Here is a 20,571-nt window from a genome sequence, read left to right as displayed (position 1 = left end):
TCGAGTTTACCCGCAAACAGCCAAGAGGCTAGGGACAGGGCAGTAGGGTCAAGGGAAGGCCAGATGATCCGTGCATTAAGGCACGGCAATCGGGAAAATCCCTTTTCAACGGTGAGCCCATCGAACACCTCTGCAACCATCTGTCACGAGTGACACAGAGGACCTGGGCTAATTACACCGCAGGCAACAGATAATGACCTCCGAAGTTGGGGACTCTGATGAATCTTGCTCAGTGCGTTGGAAACATTTCCAGAAGACTGGTGTGACCGGGGTGGGGGGAGCCCCAAACCTCACTCACAGACACCCCCCACCCCACCCCCAGTACAACGGCATGGCAGAACACAGCAAAAGCACAGTCCTGCTTCGGCTGCCCCTTTCGGGATCCGTCAAGGCCGAACCAACCCTGGGACCGAGGAAAAGCCTCCAAGGGGCGGCCACCCGCCCTCTGGGGCCGGTCGCCCCGCCGTGAGAGGGCAGCCAGCCCCGGGCAGCCCCGCACAGGCCGCACGCCCGCTCCGCCCCTTGCCTCGTCCCGAACTACAACTCCCAGCACACCCCGGGGCCGGATAAAAGGCGGGGCCGTCACCTCTCCGCTTCTTAACTGACGTGCGCGACGGTGACTCGTCATCACGGTCCCCCCCAATGGCGAGAGAGCGGAGGCGGGCGTTACCCTACGCCGCTGCCGGGCAGGGCGTCGCGGGTGAGTGTTGCAGGCCGGGGGGCTCCGGCGTGGGGCGGGGGAGCGGCTCCCCGGAGCGGTACCGGTGCCCCCGGGCCCGCCCTGCCCTTCTGAGGCGTCCGGGGCGGCAGGTGAGGGCAGGGGATGGGGTGGGGGGGAGGGCAGCCGCGCCCGGCCGCCGTGGAGGAGGGACGGGCCGGCGCTGAGGGGAGACGGGGCTTCTTCCGCAGGTGCGCGGAGCTGGGCCCTGCGCGGCGGGGCCGGGTCGCCGCTGCCCCCTTCTCCGGGCCGAGGAAGGTGACCCGAACCTCTTTCCCCGGGTGCGGAGCCGGGGCACGGCCTTGTCTGCCGCGGTGGCTCAGCTGCCCCCCGCCTGCCCTCGCTCCGCCTGGGGTGCCATGTGGCGGGTCCCGCTCCCCTCCTCCCCCGGCCGGGTGTTACTTTTATCTTTTTCATCGCTGCCGCTCCGGGGGGCGCCGGGCGGCTCCGGGGCCTGCGAGCGCCACTGCCCGGCCCTCAAGGCTGGCCCCGGCCGCTCTTTCTCTCCCCGCCGGGCGGCCGGCGGCTTCGGTCCGGGGGAGCAGCTGGGCCTGCGGCCGCTTTCTGCCCCGTGTTCCCTCGAAGGCGAGACTCGTCTTGCTGACAGGCTGCTCTGCCTCCTGTGGTGCTTGCTGGGTCTGTGGTGCTTGCTGCCAGGGCCATGGAGAAGGTGTCCTAGAGTGGCTGAGAGACGAGTGCTGGAGAAGAGACGATGGCGTTCCTCTCCTCCCTTCCTCTCCTTTCCTCCGGAGGAACAGGAGTGGTTCAGGGCACGCAGTAGATGCAGCTGCGTGAAGTTGAGTCTGCCCTCCCATTTTTGTGTGATACCAGGAGTGGAGGGAGTGCTTCTCTCCTACCTCAGCATCCCCCTACGCTTCCATTATAGGGCGTGAAGAGACTCAACTTCTTTTTCCTTTCTTCTGTATCTGATTTTGGGACTATTGAAAGTGAGCTGTAGCCTCTCTGAGAAACTTCTGCACATAAGAGCAATGAAGAACTTTTCTTCTGGTCAGTCTTCATCTATTTGTTGTTTTTTTTTTTCTGAAATAGGGCATCGGACCAAGGAAAAGTTCTGGTGTGTTTTGTTCTGTGGGTATTTCGTTAACCTGTTTGTTTTGGTTTCGATTTGTTTTTTTTGTTGGTTTGGGGTTTTTTTGTTAGTCTGCTCTCAAACGTATGCCATTTATCTGTAGATGTAGCTGACTGCTTACAGCAGGCAGACTAGTGTATCTCAATGGTAGGCTGTTTATTTCTCATCTTTACTCTTTATAGTGCCTCTCACCAAGCTTTTGTAGTATGGGACTACTTGACCTAATTTGGATAAAACATAATAGACTCAGCTTCTGTTTTCACTGAAGTTGGTGTCGTGCAACTGAAAAAAATTTTAACATCTTTACCGCTACTGGAAATACACATAATAGGAAAGTTTTGAAAGAGTGAAATGGCAGATGACTGTTTGCTGTGATAAAAAATGTTAGGACTAGCACTTTGTGATTGGTACGTGCATCTTCTGACCACAGAAATTTTTTTATACATGCTGCTTCGTCTTTGATACTGTGCTTCGTGTTGTTAGGAGTGCAAAGAGAGGTCTTGGGAGTAGAAATGAGAAGCGAAGTCTTAAAGGCATTGCATTTCATGCTGCAACAAACACAGCATATACTGGTTTTGTCACCCACTTGCCTTGCACACCCCAAACACTTTGACATTGTTGCTTTCTTCAAGTAGTTACTTCAGTGTATTTGTAATGTTTAGGATGATTATGAAGTCTTGTTTGTGTTAGTGAGACGTGGTAAAAATATCTGCTTCTTGCTTAAGCTAATTTGCCTGAATTCATGCTAAGCATGTGGGAGATGGAGACTTTGTTTTCAGATTGGTGTAAGAAAAGTTTTCAGTTTGTTGTCTGTAGAATCCATTCCTTTAATTGTAATTCAAACATGACAGGAACGACATCTGCGGGTGCAGAGCTCTGTGTATGAGAGGAAGGGGAGTGGCTTTTTCTGGCACCGTATCATCCTGCAGTGATGCAATGAAGTCCGTAAAAGTTGAAGTGTTTATTGCTTTGTGAAGTTGGTCTGCTAAGTTTTCACATAAAAAACTAATTTTTGGGGTTTTTTTTAAATCTTAATTCTAGAATTTTGAGTTGATGTCTGAATGCATCTTCCTACAAGTGTAACAGATGAGCTCACTAACAGCTTCAGCTGGAGTTATTTGGTGCTTAGGGGTTGGGGGGGGAAGTTGATGCAGTAGCTCTACGTATATTGTCCAGTCTTGGTGCTGGATTTCAGAGACCACTGGAAGAGGAGCATGTAGACCTTACAGTTTAGTTTAGGCTGTCCAATCCTGTCCTGTATAACAAAAAACATTATTCAGTTGAGTGGTCCTGGGGTTTTGAAAATCTTTAAGGAGTTCTCGTTGACAAGTATGTCTTTAAATGTGCGAAACTTGAAACTCTGTTCTTGTATGCTACTGACTTGATCTGTGGTATTCAAGAAGGTGAGCTTTGCCTTATTTTTGCTACCCATTCTTACAGTTTGGGTAATTAACTTTTAATGAAGTTTCCTGAGTGAGCCAATAACGTGTGGAAATCTGTTGCCCCACAGAAGAGGTTTGTTCTTACAAGACAAAAATGTTGCTGGATCATGAGACTTCTTCCATAGTCGTGATAAATTCCAGCAGTCTGATTTTCTTTATAAACATGACTTTTCTGAGTTGGGTCATGTTGATAGTGATGAGCCTGCCTGTGATGATTGATTTTAAGCTGGTTTTACAGTGATGAACTTCCCTGTGGGTATCTATTCTCAACTTCCTTCTTCAGAAAAAGCTTCTGGAGAGGTTGAGATTTGAGCCATTAGCTGCTAGAACGTTTTTGCCTTATGTGTACTCTCTGTATGAAGTATAAAGAAAGCCTACTGCCACTGTAAGATTCTGAAAAATAAACCATCTGAATAGCAATGGTGCTTTCTGTCGCTTAGCTCAAGAAGAGACTCTGTCCTGTGTTGCCTTTCAGAACTGATACTAAATCCTCGGAGGCTTGTCATAGTAATCCTGTAAATAATCCATTCCCTGGTAAAGTGTGTGAATACTTAACGTGGGTAAGGTGGTCTTAGCATGACAGGTCTGTTGTGTATTACTTTGGGTTTATTTCCACCAAAATTTTTAAATTAAAGGGTTGTTTTGTTTGGTTTGGGTTTTTTTTGTCATTGATTATTTTTATCTTCTGTGACTGCTCTTCTTTGGCACTTCAGCCACTTGTGGCCAAAGAGAATCTGTGCAACATTTTGTTTGCAGTCATCCCAGGTGCTTGCTTTCCCCACATTTTTAACCCTTTCTAAAGACACTTTGTCAACATACCATTGCACTGGGTTATATTCAGTGTTAAATCTGAAAAGCACCAGGTCTTGTGAGACCTTCTGGGTGTGCTACATCCAAAACAATACTGTCTAGTGAATACATCAGACTGGGGTTTTGCTGTCTTTCAGCAGTGCAGATATATCAGTGTCTCAGGTTACTCTAAAAGGTTCTGTTTAAAAACTGTTTTAAGAACTTGTGATTTAACACAAGCTTATATGAAATTTATTTCTTTATAATCCTCCGATATGTGTACCAACTAACATTTCCCAGCTTTTTAATGTCCGAGTATTTTTTCCAATTCTGTATCTGAAGAGAATCAAGGAAAATGTCTGCTGGCTTCCTTGATGAAATAAACTTACAAAGAATCTAATGACATAACTTCTTAATATACCTCATATGTTGCTCAGTCTTGTTCATCCTCCTGCTGTGTGCAGAAAACTGCTTTGCCTAGGTTATTTTCCCTTTCACTTGTAGCTGTCAGATGAAGATGGTAGCTTGTCTTTGAGCAACTAGTTTGAAAGAGCAGATATGCTAGTTTTGTGGGCGATTCACTCCCTTGCCCTCATCCCTTGTGCTGTGTGTCTTCCTTGCTTCATCTCCATCTTCCCCTTGTCTCCAAAAAATTCCAAACCTATGAATAATAATCATAGGAAGCAAGGAACTCCTGTAGCACCTAGAAAATGTGTTCCCAGAACAGTCTCTCTGGTTTGCTTTGTATGAATGCAGAATTAGGCATGGTCTTGTTTTAAAAGTTCTTGTTCCCCATTTCAAAAAGTCAGTGAAGTGACAAAAGTATGTTCCCAAGAATGTTGGTAAGGCTGGCAGAAAAGTTTTTCTTTCTTGGCATATGAAATGAAACCTAGACCTTAAGCACAGCGGGGTGAAGTGTGCGAAGAGAACTCGCATTGCCTGAACACAGAATGTTACCAAAACGATTGCATAGGTGAGTCCTGCACTGAGGATGCAGGAGACTGAAAGTCAGTTCCTGGCTTTCTCTGATAGCAAACTCTGAGCCTTAATTTTCAGCATCCCAGGTGAGAACATGAGGCTCACATTTTTGAGAAAAACTCTTGAAAAACTATATGTGTAAGTTTAGATTTCTAAAAAAAAAAATCTTATAAACCTAGTCAGTTCTGATAGGCATAATTCCCTCTCCCAATAAAACTAACAGATCTGAAAACTTCATCTATTGTGACCAGAATCTGCCCGTAGGCTCACGGAGCAAGTGGTATATAGCAAGTGGTCCGAGTTTGGTTTGTTTTTTTTTTTTAAAAAAAAAGTCATGTTGACTTTAATTTTACTTTTGCAATTCAGTGCCAGTTGAAAAAATGAGAGAAAATTGTGGCGTATTGTGTTGCTTAAAACTGTGTGCAGATGTGTCTTTGGACTTAGTAAACGTACGAAATTTAGTGTAAGGATTTTTCTCAGGCGTATTTTGTTTTAATAGTGTCACAAGTCAGTGTTAATGGGTCTCAAAGTGATTTAAGAAATAGAGAGAGTCTAAGAGGAAAAAAATCAGTCAGGCTTCCTTTACCTCTGTTAAGGACTACCAGTGCCATTCCATCGCTGGTCTCAGTGTTTCTTAATCTGAGAGTAGGTTAATAGTGTCTGTGCTGGTCTTTGTAGTGAAGATCAAGGTCAGTGTAGGGAAGACAGTTCTGCAGTTCTGTTTAACATAATTGCTTTTTTTCTGGTCCCTCCACTGTCTTCCCCCCCCACAGCTCCTCATTGTGTGGTGGCTACATGATGATTGAACCGTGAGCAAGCTTTAATATGTGAACTTCAGTAACAGCCTTTATGCTTTTCACCTCTCACCACTTGGCAGTTCGCCCTCTGGTGGGTAGGGACATGCACACCTATAGTTGCCACAGAGTAGCTGCTGTAAACTCTTAGTAAACTTAATCTCGTGCAGATCCATGAGTATTTCTAAAGAGACTTCCTTCTGCTCCACTTGGTTTAGATTCCTCTCAAGCTGTTCAGTTCCAACCAGTTGGAATCTGGAGATGGGTTGGAGAAGAGGACTGCTTATCTGGAATTTTTTGTTCTCCAAAGATGGCTGCTTGTTACCCAATTCCCACTCAAACATTGCCTCAAGAGTCAACTGGTTTCTTTCAGCTAAAGTTCATTGGGATTCCACAGTATTTTTCTAGTTTGCTAACAAACTACCTTATTCTGGTGTTTACTTAAGAAAATGGGTAAGAAGGACTGAGGCTCCAGGCCCAGCTGTAGGTGTCTGAGGCTGAAATACAAGTGCTGGGACTTCCCTTCTAGCTCTGGACAGAAAGTGGTGACTCAGGAATGGGAATCTTGGAGAGGGGGTTTATTTCAGAGAAGTGTAACGGACGGGCGATCTCCTCTCTCTTTTGCTTGTAGGTTTGGAAGAACATCATTCTCGGACCTTGAGAACTCTGGACTTCTCAACGGTGGTATTTGTACCACCTCCTTTTTCTGTGGTGTTAGATCGAGGAACACCATGAGCACAGTAAGTGTTTTACTAATCAATGCAAACATGATGCTTCAAACATGTTGTTTGTGGTAGCTCTATAGATGTTTTTAAGAGTTTGCAGTAAATGCAGTGGGACACAAGCACATTAAAACTTCCTGTAACTTCATGTTCTGTGATACTTCAGATTTTCACTCTCTCTAGGTGCTAGCAACAGTTCAGAAATGCTTATAGTGTGAGCAAAAATCCTAGGTCAGACTGATTCTAGTGGTTGGATGGAAGTTAGCATATGATGTAACTGTGAACTGGTCTCATTTTGGAAAGCAGCATGATAGGTGTCGTGGTTTGAGCCTACCCAGCTGGCTCCAAAAGCCCCATGCAGCTGTTTGCTGACCCCTACCCTGTCCCCTGAGGGATGGGGAGCAGAAAAGGTCTTAAGGATGGAGACAAAGGACAGGGAGGGCTCACTCATGAGTTATGGTCACGGGCAAAAGACAGACTCAACTTGGGGGAAAACAACATCAATTTAATACAAAACAAAGGCCACCATGAAGGATAATGAGAGATACAACCGTGTCTTAAATATGACGCACCTTCCCCACCCACCTCTCCCGTCTCCCCAGCCTGGGGCCCTCCGTGGGAGTGCGATGCATTTAGGTAGGGATGACCCGAACCACCATTCGAGGCACATCACAGCCTTTCCAGGGATGTTTCGGGTATCCTTGTGTGCTGCCATTGGTGCTGCAAAAACGAGGGCCACGTTAATATTGCGCCTAAAGAAAACGCTCAGGCTTTGTTCTCTCTTAGACTCAACGGAAGCGCCGTGGAGGAGCAGTTAGTTCTAGGCAAGCTCGGAAACGAAACAGGCTGATGGCTTCTGCTGCAGAAATGTCTTCAGAAGCAGAGCCGATAGAACTTGAAGAGAGTGGTAAGCTTTGGTTTTGACTGGGTAAGGATGTGAATTGCTTCCGGAGGGCTGGGGTCCCACTTGATGTGTGTGGGTTTGCCAGTTTGTGGGCAGGAAGGGAAACCTCTTCTTTCCAAAGGCCTCTCGTAGGGCGTCTATATAGCAGAAGGTTACTGACAGCTGTTGTAGTTTTACAGAGATGCAATCCATTCGCTGCTCCTGGTAGGCAAGTGGTGGAAGAAAGGCACTCAATGCTGCTGGGACACCTAAATGCCTGGTCTGATGAGCTGGGAGTCGCTGCTGCTGCTGCAGATAGTAGCCAACTAAGTTTGGCTCCCAAGTTCTAGGAAGATAACAAAGTTTGTCATTAGTTATGCTTCATCCCCCAAGGGAGAGGCAGTACTTGGTCAGTATGTTTTTACAAAAAGCGTCAGAATTTTAAAAGCCTCCTTGACCTCCTAAATATGTATTTAAATTGTCTTCTGAAAGCCTTGGAAATATTAAAAGTAACTGTTGGACTCCAGGTAATTATATGGCTTTTTCAGTTTGGTGTACATTTGACCATGAAAGGTTGGAAGATACATGAGACAGGAACACTTACAGCATGATACTGTAAAACTATTCTGTCCTCCATGATAAACGTTCTCCTATATTAGATGAACGATCTCTTGCTGTGTAGGTCCCGCACGCTGTTGTCGTACAAGAGAACTGTGTGAGGAGCTCAGCTGCTGCTCCTCTGCATTGCAACTTGCAGAAGACAGTGGTGGTCATGCTCTACACGGACTCTTGAGGGGAATGTTGAATGTGTTCCTGAAGAGGGATAGGGCAAGGTTGAATCCTACCCCGGCCTGTTACGTGGTGGCAGGGAACTTTATTCTTCTGCAGTCTCTGATCTTGTTCCCAACATTCTGTTTTTAAGCTGGTGAAGAAGTAGTAGATCTCACATGTGAATCGTCTGATCCTGTTGTTGTTGATCTAACTCACAATGACTCTGTTGTGGTAAGTAGGGAATGGCACAGCTCTCTAAACCTGGTAGTCACGTTAGGTTTCTGTTCTGCTGCCTGAGAGAATGTGGCTTTAAAGATACCTTCTAAGTTGTGAGTTGACCTGTCAGTGCGTGAAAGCCGGGCGTTACAGGTGAACACATAAGCTGCTCTGACAGATAGTGAGAGGGTCATCTGAACTGGACCTCTGAATGCATCAACATCTGTATCGCTTGTAGATGATGGGGGGGTAATATAAACCAGCTTGTTGCTGCAGAGCTTGGTGAGAATATATGCAGTCATGGGTAATGTAACATAAGGAGATGCCATTTGAAGTGATGATCGGGATATTAAAGATACAGGCCAATGGAGTAATAATCCACTACTGAATTGCTACTTCTAAAGCTAGAAGAGTATTTGATCCAGTCCATGGTTTAGTTCCTAAGATCAGTTGGGAATGCTGCTGCTGTGCAAACCAGAAACAAGCAGCAGGAATAGCATGAGGGTATCTCCTGCTGGGATTGTTCCTGAGCCTTTGCAAAGGAAAGGCCTCAAACTTCACTACATAATCTACATCGCCCCAGCTCTGGTTCCAGAAAAGCTAATAGCGGGTTTGGTGTTGGTTGTTTTTTTTTTCTTCAGCACCTGCTCATCAAATATGAACTATTTATAGTTATCAGTCCTGAATTTGCCTGTTGGGGAGAAAGAGGGGATGAATTTCCACCAGCCCAAATCAAATTAGGGTCCTGAGATTGGGGATCAGGGAGGAGGGTCTTCAGGTGATTTGTAAGCTGCCTCCATTTCTATCCCCTTGGAGCAGTGTGAGCAGAACCAGAAGTAACCTCTTTCTTATTTTCCAAGCAGCAGCTAGTTTACTGCTACTTCTAAGATTCTTAAAGTAAGGAATTGATATGCTGTCATGGTTTAAGCCCAGCCAGCCACAAAGCACCATGCAGCTGCTTGGTCACTCCTATCCCACTCCTCTGTTGGTTGGGAGAAGAAAACATAACCAAGAGGCTCGAGGGTTGAGAGAAGGGACAGGGAGGGCTCAGTCACCAGTTATGGTCACAGGCAAAAGACAGACTCAGCTTGGGCATAACAACATGAGTTTAATTCGAGCACCACTACTATCACCAAGGGTAATGAGAAGTACAACCAGGCCTTAAAAATGCCTTCCCTCACCCCTCACTTCTTCCTGGGCTCAGCTCTGAGCTTTTGTTTGGTAATGAAATCCTCTTGCATGGAGCTTCAGTGACCTGCAGGCACTTAAAACCCATGGACTTTAAGCTGGTCGTCTTTAGCCAGTCCAATCTCTTTGAGACACTGGCTTCTTGTGCTGGTCACCTTGCAACTGGATCACTTCTCCATACTCAGGGTGTTCAATTACAGTACCATTGTGGGCAAATTTACCCTTCTTAAATAGGTTTATTTGCAGAGGTGCTGTTGGACCTGGCCTTGGCAGGGCTGAACTGGAGCCAGGGAAGCTTCAAGAAGTTTCTTTCAGGAGCCACCTCTGTGGCCCCCTCCCCTGCTACCAAAATGCCACCAGCCCCAAACCCTAAACATAAGCTACTATTCTTGGCTGGTTTTGTTGTAATTGCTTAGCTTCTCTGATGTTTGTGTGTAACACTAGGCATGCAGACCAAAGTCTAATTGTATTTTCTTTTCTCTCCCTTCCCATATGTATTGATGCAAGATTGTTGAAGGTGAGTTGATGCTTTACAACTGAGCATGGAATTGTCCTAATTTCCCCCACCCCATCTTTTCCAATGAACTTGAGCAGCATGGATTGAAGCTGCATTTACCAAAAGGCAAAGGACAGTGCTAAAGTATCTGGCCAATGTTTTAGAGAATCTGTGTTTGATACTTTCTACAAGCTCTTATAGCAACTATCTGGAATAAAATACATCCAAGCTGCTCAAAATATGTTTTCTTATTTTCCAAATACAGAAGTTGTGTAGGCCCAGAGTTGAGAATTTCAGTTAGCACTGGAATATCTGCCTTGTGTAAGAATGTTGAAAGGCTTTTTTGGGCTGTGTTGCAGTGAGGGAACTAAAGGAGGAAGTTGTTTGTGGTCGTAGTATTCACATTCATGTCTAGACTAACATGCCTCAAATTTAGTACTGAGAATTATTAACAAGTGTGGATTTTATTTTTCTACTTCAGGTGTTACAATAGATATAAGGAAGTTAATCCTTTTACCTTTCAGACCTTGTTCTGATTGTAATATCTCAGATGTTAGTGTGGTGTTAGGTGCTTGCTTAGCATGTAATCTATTCTGTGCTCTCAGTGAAGCAAGAGCAGGTAAAAAATACTTGCAATAAAAGCTGTAGCTGAATACTTATGCAGGAAGGAATTTTAATTTTGTGGCTATTTATGTAATTGATTAGTGCTTGATCGTTGTCACATATACACTGGAGTTGCAGAGAAAAGGATTGCATGCTGTTTCCAATTGTAAAAAGCAAACAGCAGCTCTTTAACCTTTGGATGTTATAGACCAGGCAAAAATTTTTATCATCCTTTATCTTGGGCAATATAACTCCATTTTCAAGTTACCTTGGCTCAGGAGGAAGGTGATGAAAATGTCTAAGGAGACACTGTGTAAAGTATTTTTATAACTTCCAAGTGCTCTTAAAAAGACTCATTTTATAGAAACTGCCTTTGAGTGGGGAGGTTTGATTTAACACAGACAAAAAAACTGGAACAAATTAACATCATACCTGGATAGAGCAGTGAGAAACCACTGCAGCTCCATAATTAGGGTTTTAGATTTAAGCATCTCTTCCATCACTTCTGAACAAAGCACTCTGGGTTTTCCCAGGCCTTGTTGTTGTGTGTGTGCTACCTCGCCATGCTACTTGGGCACTTAACTTCAGTCCTCTCTCTGTCTCATGTCTCATAGCAGTTGTTGCAGTTCATCAACATAGTATGGTAGGATTCTCTCTTAGTAGAACTGGGAGAGCTGGCTTCCCTTTGTAGGGGAGATTTATTCACAGGTAACGTAACTGTGTGAAACTTAGGATGCCAGGAATCTTTAAGATCATTTTTTATCTGTTTGTAGGGTGAATAGAGCAAACGTTTTTTGTTGATACGTAGCAGAATATTCACAATGTCTGGCAGTGTTCAGCCTTAATATTTAGGAAACTAGTTTGCATTTAACCCCAGTGAATATAGTCCGTGTAGCCGTTACAGGCTGTTTGTAATCATGCATTTCAAAGATAGTTCCAAGGATATATGTATATTATATCTAACTTAACAAAATTAAATTACAGAGAATCAGCGACAAAGGAGAAATCTTCGACTAAGAAGCCAGCGACAGTCAGATAGCTGCGTACTGAGTAGTGATGATGAAGATGAAACAAGAGATAACGATGTGTATGTGACAGATAAAGTGTCTCGAGAATTGGGACCACTGGAAGATGAAACTGCAAGTTCAAAGTATGTGTGCCTTATGACCTACCAAACATTGAATTTTGCTTCTCTTATATGTACAGGACTAAGTTATATTACTATAACATGGCTTATCTTTGAAGTCTTAACTTATTCTAATTAGTCCCCTCTTTCAATGAGTACCACATCCGTTTTGCACGGTGACCAAATAATACTGTCTGCACTGAAGGGTAAAAAGCCAGCCCAAGACAGATGTACGACTTTGCACACAAGCTTAAAGATGAGTGTGGGGATATGGCAAGGAAGGAGGACTAGTCACTGGCCACAGCTCATCATGTAGTGCGTTTACTTTTCATGCAAAGCTTTAACAATGTTAGATATGGGAATGTTGTCACTGGTGTCGATGAGGCTTGGTGTCACGAGACTGACAGGCAGCAGCCTGGCAAATTCCAGTGAAAACTATTATTGATTCACTGCTTTTTTACACACTGTCCCAGTTAACTGCCTTTTTCTCTGGGAGCGGTAACTGTACTGAGGTGTACTTGCAAGGTGATTGTGGAGGTAATACAGTTATGGCCAGGGTTTTTTTTTCTATCCCATGTATGGAGCTCTGATCTGTTTGCCTGTGAGATGAAGTCTCACTGTTTGGGTCAGGCTTCTGCACAATAAAGGCCCCGTTCTGCAGAGAAATCTTAAACTCCTGCTGTAGGAGCACTCCATTATGTTAGGAAAGGTACAATGCATTAGACTAATTAAATGAAATCAGGTGTCCTTGTGACTATGGAAGACAAAGAACGTGATGGTTGTGGTATAAACCTTCTTTAAAATGTTTTGGGGGGAAAAATAGGGTTTTTAATAAAGCTGGTGTGCTTTGAGCCTTTTGGATTACTGGGAGGCAATGTAGGAGAGAATTTGCGTATGGAAATTTTGGGTGTCAGATCTTAACTAAGCCACATGAAGGGCTTGTACTATTCTAAAACGTAGTGCATTTTGCCAATAGATTTGTAGACTTTTCAATTTTGGTTGTTGAGGATGCGGGTGAATAAATCCCACTAATTAGTTAAAAAAAAATAATGTTTTGTTACTTCAATCTCAAGCTTCTCTTTTAGAGAATGTGCCTTCCTGCTCTGTTTAGATAAGGCTGAACCAGCTCAGTGCTGCAGCATTTAACATTGACAGAAAGGTACTGATGCTGTAGGTTGCCACAGAGTGTTACTCTGTAGTGTTGGATTATTCTTGCTTATATGAAGGTTATTGTCAATTGTAATGAATTACTGAGTTGGTATTATAGCTGCTGCATAAAGGATTTGAGTAGTAAAAATGGGAGAATTAAGGGAATGAAATCATGTATGTCAAACTAGGGGTAGACATTAGTAGTGCTCACTGCTTGAATTAAAATTATGGGATAAAGGGTATCTTGTGCTTTCTATTTCTGTTTAAGTCATAAATTACAAACTCGTTTGGCATGGGTAGTGACGTAATAAAGCCGAGTGTTTATGTAAAGACTTAGAAAAGCAGTGTACTGTGATCATTTAAAATAGAAAATAATTTGTAAATAAAACTGGCAGGAAGCTCTTTCTGGTAGAGAATATTATTCAGCACTTACGGTAGGACATGTTCCTTGCACAGAATAGCTATGTCTTTGTAAGTCTGTGTGCAATACAGCTGTGCTGGGGGCTGAAGGCAGGACAGGTACGTCTGTAACCACAGCTTGGTAACAGCCACAGGGTCAGTCTTTCCTTCTCTGAACTAGAAATTTGGGTTTGGATATTTCCTCCCATTAGTGTGATCCTGCCCTACATCTGATAAGGAAGGAGTTCCGGGCGAGAGTATGTTGCCAAGTTGAGAATAGGGGATGTTTTAATTTCCAACAGCCTCTTCCACTTCTAGAATGAATAGTTTCCAAGGGACAGCTAGGTGGTTTTGTTCCAAAGCTCTTACTCAGGACCTGCTGAAGGTTCATACTGCCCTACGTGTACTGCACAGCACTGCAGACCGCTGTTAGTTCTAACAATAGAGCAGGGTGACAGACTGCTCCTTCCCCCTAAGGAAAACCAAGACGCTGTTTCCTTTGGGTAAGGGAGACCCGAACTACTTAGTGAATGCAAAAGTTGAGAGAGTTAAAGGTACGGGGGGTCTTGAGATGGAATGCATCGTGGCTAGTCTGTGCAGTGGGGTGATTACCTGATGTTTGATGTATTGGTGTCCCTCAGTGCATGGTGAAACTAACGGGTGTGTGTTCTTTCTGGTTTTGTTCTCTCTCCCACAAGGCCGTCTGGTACCGTTAGCTGTCCAATTTGCATGGATGGCTACTCAGAGGTAAGGATCCACATGTTGTCCTTGTTTCTTTTTTGTGCTGTGGAGAAGGGGGCAGAGGGTGAGCTGTGCAGCTCTGTTGGGTTATGTGGGATGTTACAGGGAGCTGGCTTGAAGGACAGACCTGGGGTTGGAGGTGAAAGTAGCTTGTAACCCGGAGGCATTTCTTAGTGGTGTCAGTAGCAGGAGAAGCACTTTCCAAGATGGCACTGAAAGATCTCTGGGCTCCTTATGATTAAAGTAGTAATGGGCTGATTCCAGATACCCCAAGTCCTCTTTGCCAGGTGCCAACAGACCAGCAAAGTTGAGTCCTTTACCCCAAATACTTGTTGTCGTTTCTTTTCTTCCAGATCGTGCAAAGTGGACGCCTGATTGTGTCAACCAAATGCGGCCATGTCTTCTGCAGTCAGTGCCTCCGTGATTCCCTTAGGAATGCCAACTCTTGCCCAACCTGCAGGAAGAAACTCACTCACAGACAGTATCATCCCATTTATATATGAGCCCTTGCTTCCACTTCTCAGGACAGACTCAACTGGATTTTGGGGGAAAATGTCATGTTTTCGGTGCTGTGAAGATTTAAAGCAGCATGTTGTGCACACATCCAAATAAAACTGGGTTTTTTGGAGAAGAACTTGTACGTATATAGTCAGCTTTTTTATGGTCCAGGCTGCTTCTTGTTATGTCCCTGCTTAGAATGTTAACTTTAAGACTGTCTCTAGACTAGACCAGCAGCCTCTATCACCAAGGAAGCAGCTAATCCATTTCCTTCTACTTTTTTATGCTTAAATAAGAGGGGTCTGAATATTTTGTTATTCCATACTCTTTAAATTATTCCTGCTGCCGCATACAGATGTGTACCTTTCAATGTACAGATGAGCAATTTGCCATTTCATTACACTTTTTGTTTTTATCCTGGAAGCAGCTCATGACTGTATTGCTTTCTGCTGTACCATCTCTGCCCAAGTAGAGTAAGTTCTGTAACGGTGGATCGCTTTCTCATAAACCAATATTAAATTGGCAACCAAGGTCATGCAATAAAATAACCTGCTGTTAACCAGCAATGAGGTGTTTTAAGCAGAAGGCTTGAACACGTAGGTGTCTTTATGAACTCCGTGAGATCTAAAGTACATAAACAAATTGTGAGATGTACAATGTGAATATACTTCCTTTAATGTTTTAACTGCCAAGAAGTCCTGTATTTGAATCCCAAAACTGGGTTTCTGTTCTGACGTGGTGACATGGTGTCTTGGGTCTCCTCCTGCTCTGTAGTGCTCCCTCCGTATAACCGAGGAGAACAGTCTTCTCTAGGCTTGCTAGTGATGAGCATGAAGCAAACTGTGTGCTGTCCTCTTGTCAGCAGAGTACCCAGCTACCTACAGGCGCTCTCGCTGTACAAGCATGCCTGGTGTTATGCTGAAAGGTCAGTGCGTTCGCTTCACTGTGCTCTTCAGTTGTCACGCCGACACCTGACCGGTGGTAGCCTGGTGCATGGGATTGAGATCTTGGCCATTGTATTGCTGAGGGTTTAGCAACTGGAGACTTCAGAAGATGTCTGGTAGCAATCTTGACTTGGCTGCTTTCTGAGAGAGAAGTTTAGTCTCCCTTTGCACTGAGGGTTGTCCAGCTTCCTTTAAATGTGCGGGTTTCTTTTTTTAAGAGAAGTCAAATACATGGCCTAGGAGAGAGAATTCCTCTGTTTAAGCAAAGCAGGGTTATCCAGTCAGTTTTGGGTGGTTGGTTTTTTTCCCCCAGGACTGAGTTACAAATGTCTGCTTTAAACCCGTTACAGCTAAAATCTGACAGCTAATGTGGAATCCTGGATGATCTGATACAAACAGGATTATAGTAATTAAATGTAGGAGAGATGATTGAAATCAGTATTTTGTGATCCACATCTGCAGGAGCCGCATCTATGGAAAAAGTCCAAACTTCAACTTGGAGTTTCAGAATCAACCAACTTAACCTTTTGACCATGGGTTGATTCTGAAAAGCATTAAAGCACCATTCTGTGCTGCAGTGCAGGACGATTGGAGGGTGCGTTCAGTTTGCATTGATATCTGATGCGTGTCTGCTAGCCTGTCCTCGGGGTCCATGGGAAGCCCTGAATTAAAGCAGCTCTTCTAATTAGGTGTCTCCAGTTCTATGTTGAAGATTGCAACCCAAAAGTGAAGTGGTTTGTTGTTTCTTTTATTAGGGTGTTCAGGGATGTTTCTTGATGTAGCAGCACAGACCGAGTTTGTTCCATAAAGGCTCACTTCAGGAATGGGACGCCTTCCCCACCCGCTTCGGAGTAGCTTTGGTTCAGCGCTGTTACCAGCGATGTGCGGTTTCTGCGCTGTGGCAATAGGGCACCTGCTAGGGAGTTACACGTGCTCGGTTACTGTGTGCTCCCGTTGGGAACAAGCTGCAAGGAAGGGCTCCAGCAGTCTTAGGACAGCGGGGTGACAAGAACGGCTGGTGTTGGTCACCCCAAGAGCAGAGAACTGATGAAAAAATTCTAAAAGTTGCTTCAAGCATCAATTGCACTGAGAGAAGCAGCCCAACATGAAAAATGTCAAGGTACTTCAGGGCCACAGGAACAGCTTTCTCCCAGTAACTTAACAGAGAAAACCAAAATAGCGGCCAGTTTTCCTTGGGTGGCTGCTGTACGAGAGGGACGGCAAGAAGAGAATTTCAGGGATTGCCTCTGGGGGTGAGGGCAAGTTGTGATTTGTGCATCTTTCGGTCTACTAGCCATAGCCTCAACTGACTTTGCACAACTGCCTCCGTGTAAATATCACTTTATGGTTTGTGTCTCCAGAAATAGATCTAATTGAAATTTAGGTATCACAAACTATGAAGTATTTAACAAAAAAGTTTTTAGCTTTTGTGTACCCTGTGAAGTGCCACAAATTTTGTGCATCTCAAAATGAATTTTAAGTCTCAGTACATGGAAAAATACGAAGTGTCATCAAGTGCGCTTTTTTTAGGGGAAGGAGGGGGGGAAAAAAGAAACCCCACTACATGGGAGTTCCAGAGATGTTTCACGTTGGCAAGAACTGATAGATAATAGGAAGTTGTTTTTTTTTCGTTATGTAAATGTGTCTTGTGTAGAGTTCAATTTTTTCTGTATTTAATTGTATTCATGTCTGTCTGTCCTATCTGTGTTGGACTCTGCTGTTAGGCAAACCCTTCTTTTAACAGGTGGAAATAAAACTCTCTATTTGATCAATCAGAAGTGCTCATTCTTTTAATCATGCTGTATTAATTGATGGGGGGGAGGGGGGCTGCCCCAAACCTGTTAGTTCTCATGGCTGGTGTGTGTGGTATGGGGAAAAGGAGAAAGGTGCTGCCTGGGACAGGAGCGAGGGTGGGTGAAAGGGTGCAGCCCTGCTGGGGGCATGGAGGGGTGCAGAGATGGGCTTGTGAGTTGGAGGAGCCCGGGAGCTGGTGATAGAGGGCTGGCTTTGAAGGATGGTCCAGCAGGCTCGTTTCCTAGGCAAACGCACCACATCAGGGGTCTAGTTAAAATCTTAATTATTCAATTGGTCTTACAACAGGTCTTTTAGGAGGGGCCTGAAGAGCTACTGTGTGAGTAGATGTATTCTTGTGAGTTACGTTGCTGCTACTAACACTCAACAAGTGTCTGTTTTCTGTTGGTCCTGGTTTACTGCAGAGTGATGCCTTTCTGCGTCTTCTAGGGCTGGTGTTCTTCTTCCCTGCCTCCTCTGCCCCAGTTCTGGCTGTGCTGGGAAGCAGTTGTGCTTTCTGGAAAGAAAAAGGCTCCCTATTTTGCAGTGTTTCCAAACGGCTGTGCAAAGAGTACTTCTGTGGTTGCCTAGGCGAGTCCTGCATGGATGCAGGAGCCTGAAAGTCAGTTCCTGGCTTTCTCTGACAGGGGGCAAACTGAGCCTTAATCTTCCATGTCCTGTGTGAGAATGTAAGGCCATTTGCTCACATCTGTGAGGAAAAACTCAGAATTAACTGTGTAAGTGTAGATGGTTTCTTCAAGATTTGTGCCACACATGACAAAAAAACGTTAAAATTGTCAAAACATGTCAGATTCACATTGGGAGAGGGGGTTATGTGTTGAATCTGGCACATAACAGGTAGTCAAAGTAAAAAGAAAAAAGTTGACTTAAAGCATGTTGGTGTTCAGAGTCACTCGGACAAGGCCCTTAAACACTGGCAGGCCTGGGGCATCGACCACCTCTCTGGGAAGCCTGCTCTGGTGCTTGACTACCCTTTTGGTGAAGAAATGCTTCCTAATGTCCAGTCTAATGCATCTTTGAACCATTCCCACATGTCCTGGCACTGGATCCTAGGGAGCGGAGCTCAGCACCTCCCTCTCCACATCCCCCCCTCAGGAAGCTGTAGGGAGTGATGAGGTCGCCCCTCAGCCTCCTTTTCTCCCAACTAGACCAGTGCGGTGTTCTCAGCCACTCCCCACAGGACATTCCTTCCAGCCTTTCACCAGCTTTGCTGCCCATGTCTGGACGCATTCAAGGACCTTCACACCCCTCTTAAATGGTGGGGCCCAGCACTGCCCCCAGTACTCAAGGGGAGGCCGCACCAGCACTGAACGCAGTGGGACAGCCACCTCTTTTGACCGGCTGGTTATGGTGTGTTTGATGTGCCCCGGGGTGCGGTTTGCCCTCTTGGCTGCCAGGGCTTCCTGCTGGCTCCTACTGAGCCTCTGTCGACCTGCCGAGGTCCCTCTCTGCAGGGCTGCTCTCCAGCTACTCCCCATTTATGCTTGTGCCCGGCTTTTCTCCATCCTAGGTGCAGAATCTGGCACTTGGACTTCTTGAATTTCATCCAGTCAGTCATAGCCCTGTGCTCCAACCTAATTAGATCCCGCTGCAAGGCCTCTGGGCACGTCTCAGTTTGGTATCGTCAGCAAACGTGCTAATGGTGCCCTCAACTCCTGCATCCAGATCATTGATCTGGTCAAAATATTGACCAGAACTGGCCCTAGGATTGAGCCCTGAGGAACATTACTGGTGACAGGTCACCTGCGAGATGCAGCCCCATTCACTACAACCCTTTGAGCTCTGCCTTTCAGCCAGCGCAAGCACACTGTGAACCCCCTCACCCCACAGCTGGACAACTTCTCCAGAAGGGTGCTGTGAGGGACAGTATTGAAAGCTGTACTAAAATCCAAAAAACCTACGTCCACCACCTTCCCTTCATCCATGAGGCAGGTGACCTTTGGACAGAAAGTGGTGACTCAGAAATGGGAATCATGGAGAGGGGGTGTATTTCACAGAAGTGGTGTTACAGACGGGCAATCTCCTCTCTCCTCTTCTTGTAGGTTTGGAAGAACATCGTTCTCGGATGCTGAGAACTCCGCACTTTTCAACAGTGGTATTTGTACCACCTCCTTTTTCTGTGGTGTTAGATCAAGGAACACCATGAGCACAGTAAGTGTTTTACTACTCAATGCAAACATGATGCTTCAAACATGTTGTTTGTGGTAGCTCTATAGATGTTTTTAAGAGTTTGCAGTAAATACAGTGGGACACAAGCACATTAAAACTTCCTGTAACTTCATGTTCTGTGATACTTCAGATTTTCACTCTCTCTAGGTGCTAGCAACAGTTCAGAAATGCTCACAGTGTGAGCAAAAACCTGCTGTAACTGTGAACTAGTCTTCTCATTTGGAAAGCATCACGATAGGTTTTTTCTTTGACCCAACTGGTAAGAGATCTGGGGTGAAGTTTTTTCCCGGATGCGATGCATTTAGGTAGGGATGACCCGAACCACCATTCAAGGCACATCACAGCCTTTCCAGGGATGTTTCGGGTATCCTTGTGTGCTGCCATTGTGCTGCGAAAACGAGGGCCACGTTAATATTGCGCCTAAAGAAAACGCTCAGGCTTTGTTCTCTCTTAGACTCAACGGAAGCGCCGTGGAGGAGCAGTTAGTTCTAGGCAAGCTCGGAAACGAAACAGGCTGATGGCTTCTGCTGCAGAAATGTCTTCAGAAGCAGAGCCGATAGAACTTGAAGAGAGTGGTAAGCTTTGGTTTTGACTGGGTAAGGATGTGAATTGCTTCCGGAGGGCTGGGGTCCCACTTGATGTGTGTGGGTTTGCCAGTTTGTGGGCAGGAAGGGAAACCTCTTCTTTCCAAAGGCCTCTCGTAGGGCGTCTATATAGCAGAAGGTTACTGACAGCTGTTGTAGTTTTACAGAGATGCAATCCATTCGCCGCTCCTGGTAGGCGAGTGGTGGAAGAAAGGCACTCAATGCTGCTGGGACACCTGAATGCTTGGTCTGATGAGCTGGGAGTCGCTGCTGCTGCTGCAGACAGTAGCCAACTAAGTTTGGCAGCTCCCAAGTTTTAGGAAGTTACCTAGAAGTTTGTCATTATCTGTGCCTGGTCCCTCAAGGGAACACTTACAGCACGATACTGTAAAACTATTCTGTCCTCCATGATAAACGTTCTCCTATATTAGATGAACAATCTCTTGCTGTGTAGGTCCC

General features: G+C 45.2%; 1 protein-coding gene across 1 annotated transcript; it reads left to right on the top strand.

Annotated features, from left to right (window-relative positions):
• The first annotated feature begins 659 nt into the window (after positions 1-659).
• Positions 660-17,319, top strand: RNF4 (ring finger protein 4). Its single transcript, XM_086464400.1, has 8 exons — positions 660-700; positions 6,443-6,551; positions 7,320-7,440; positions 8,339-8,418; positions 10,099-10,108; positions 11,675-11,840; positions 14,063-14,111; positions 14,459-17,319. The coding sequence occupies exons 2-8, from the start codon at positions 6,543-6,545 to the stop codon at positions 14,606-14,608; spliced, it is 585 nt and encodes a 194-aa protein (XP_086320526.1). The 5' UTR covers positions 660-700; positions 6,443-6,542; the 3' UTR covers positions 14,609-17,319.
• Positions 17,320-20,571: the final 3,252 nt, after the last annotated feature.

The sequence above is a fragment of the Leptosomus discolor genome, chromosome 4, assembly GCF_034619465.1.
Source record: "Leptosomus discolor isolate bLepDis1 chromosome 4, bLepDis1.hap2, whole genome shotgun sequence".
NCBI classification, from domain to species: domain Eukaryota; kingdom Metazoa; phylum Chordata; class Aves; order Leptosomiformes; family Leptosomidae; genus Leptosomus; species Leptosomus discolor.
This window is presented reverse-complemented; position numbering and strand designations above follow the sequence as displayed.

Excerpts from the sequence above, each read along its gene's own strand:
- RNF4 (XM_086464400.1), top strand. Across the intron at positions 7,441-8,338 it reads GATAGAACTTGAAGAGAGTG|CTGGTGAAGAAGTAGTAGAT; the intron begins GTAAGCTTTGGT and ends TCTGTTTTTAAG. Across the intron at positions 11,841-14,062 it reads GATGAAACTGCAAGTTCAAA|GCCGTCTGGTACCGTTAGCT; the intron begins GTATGTGTGCCT and ends CTCTCCCACAAG.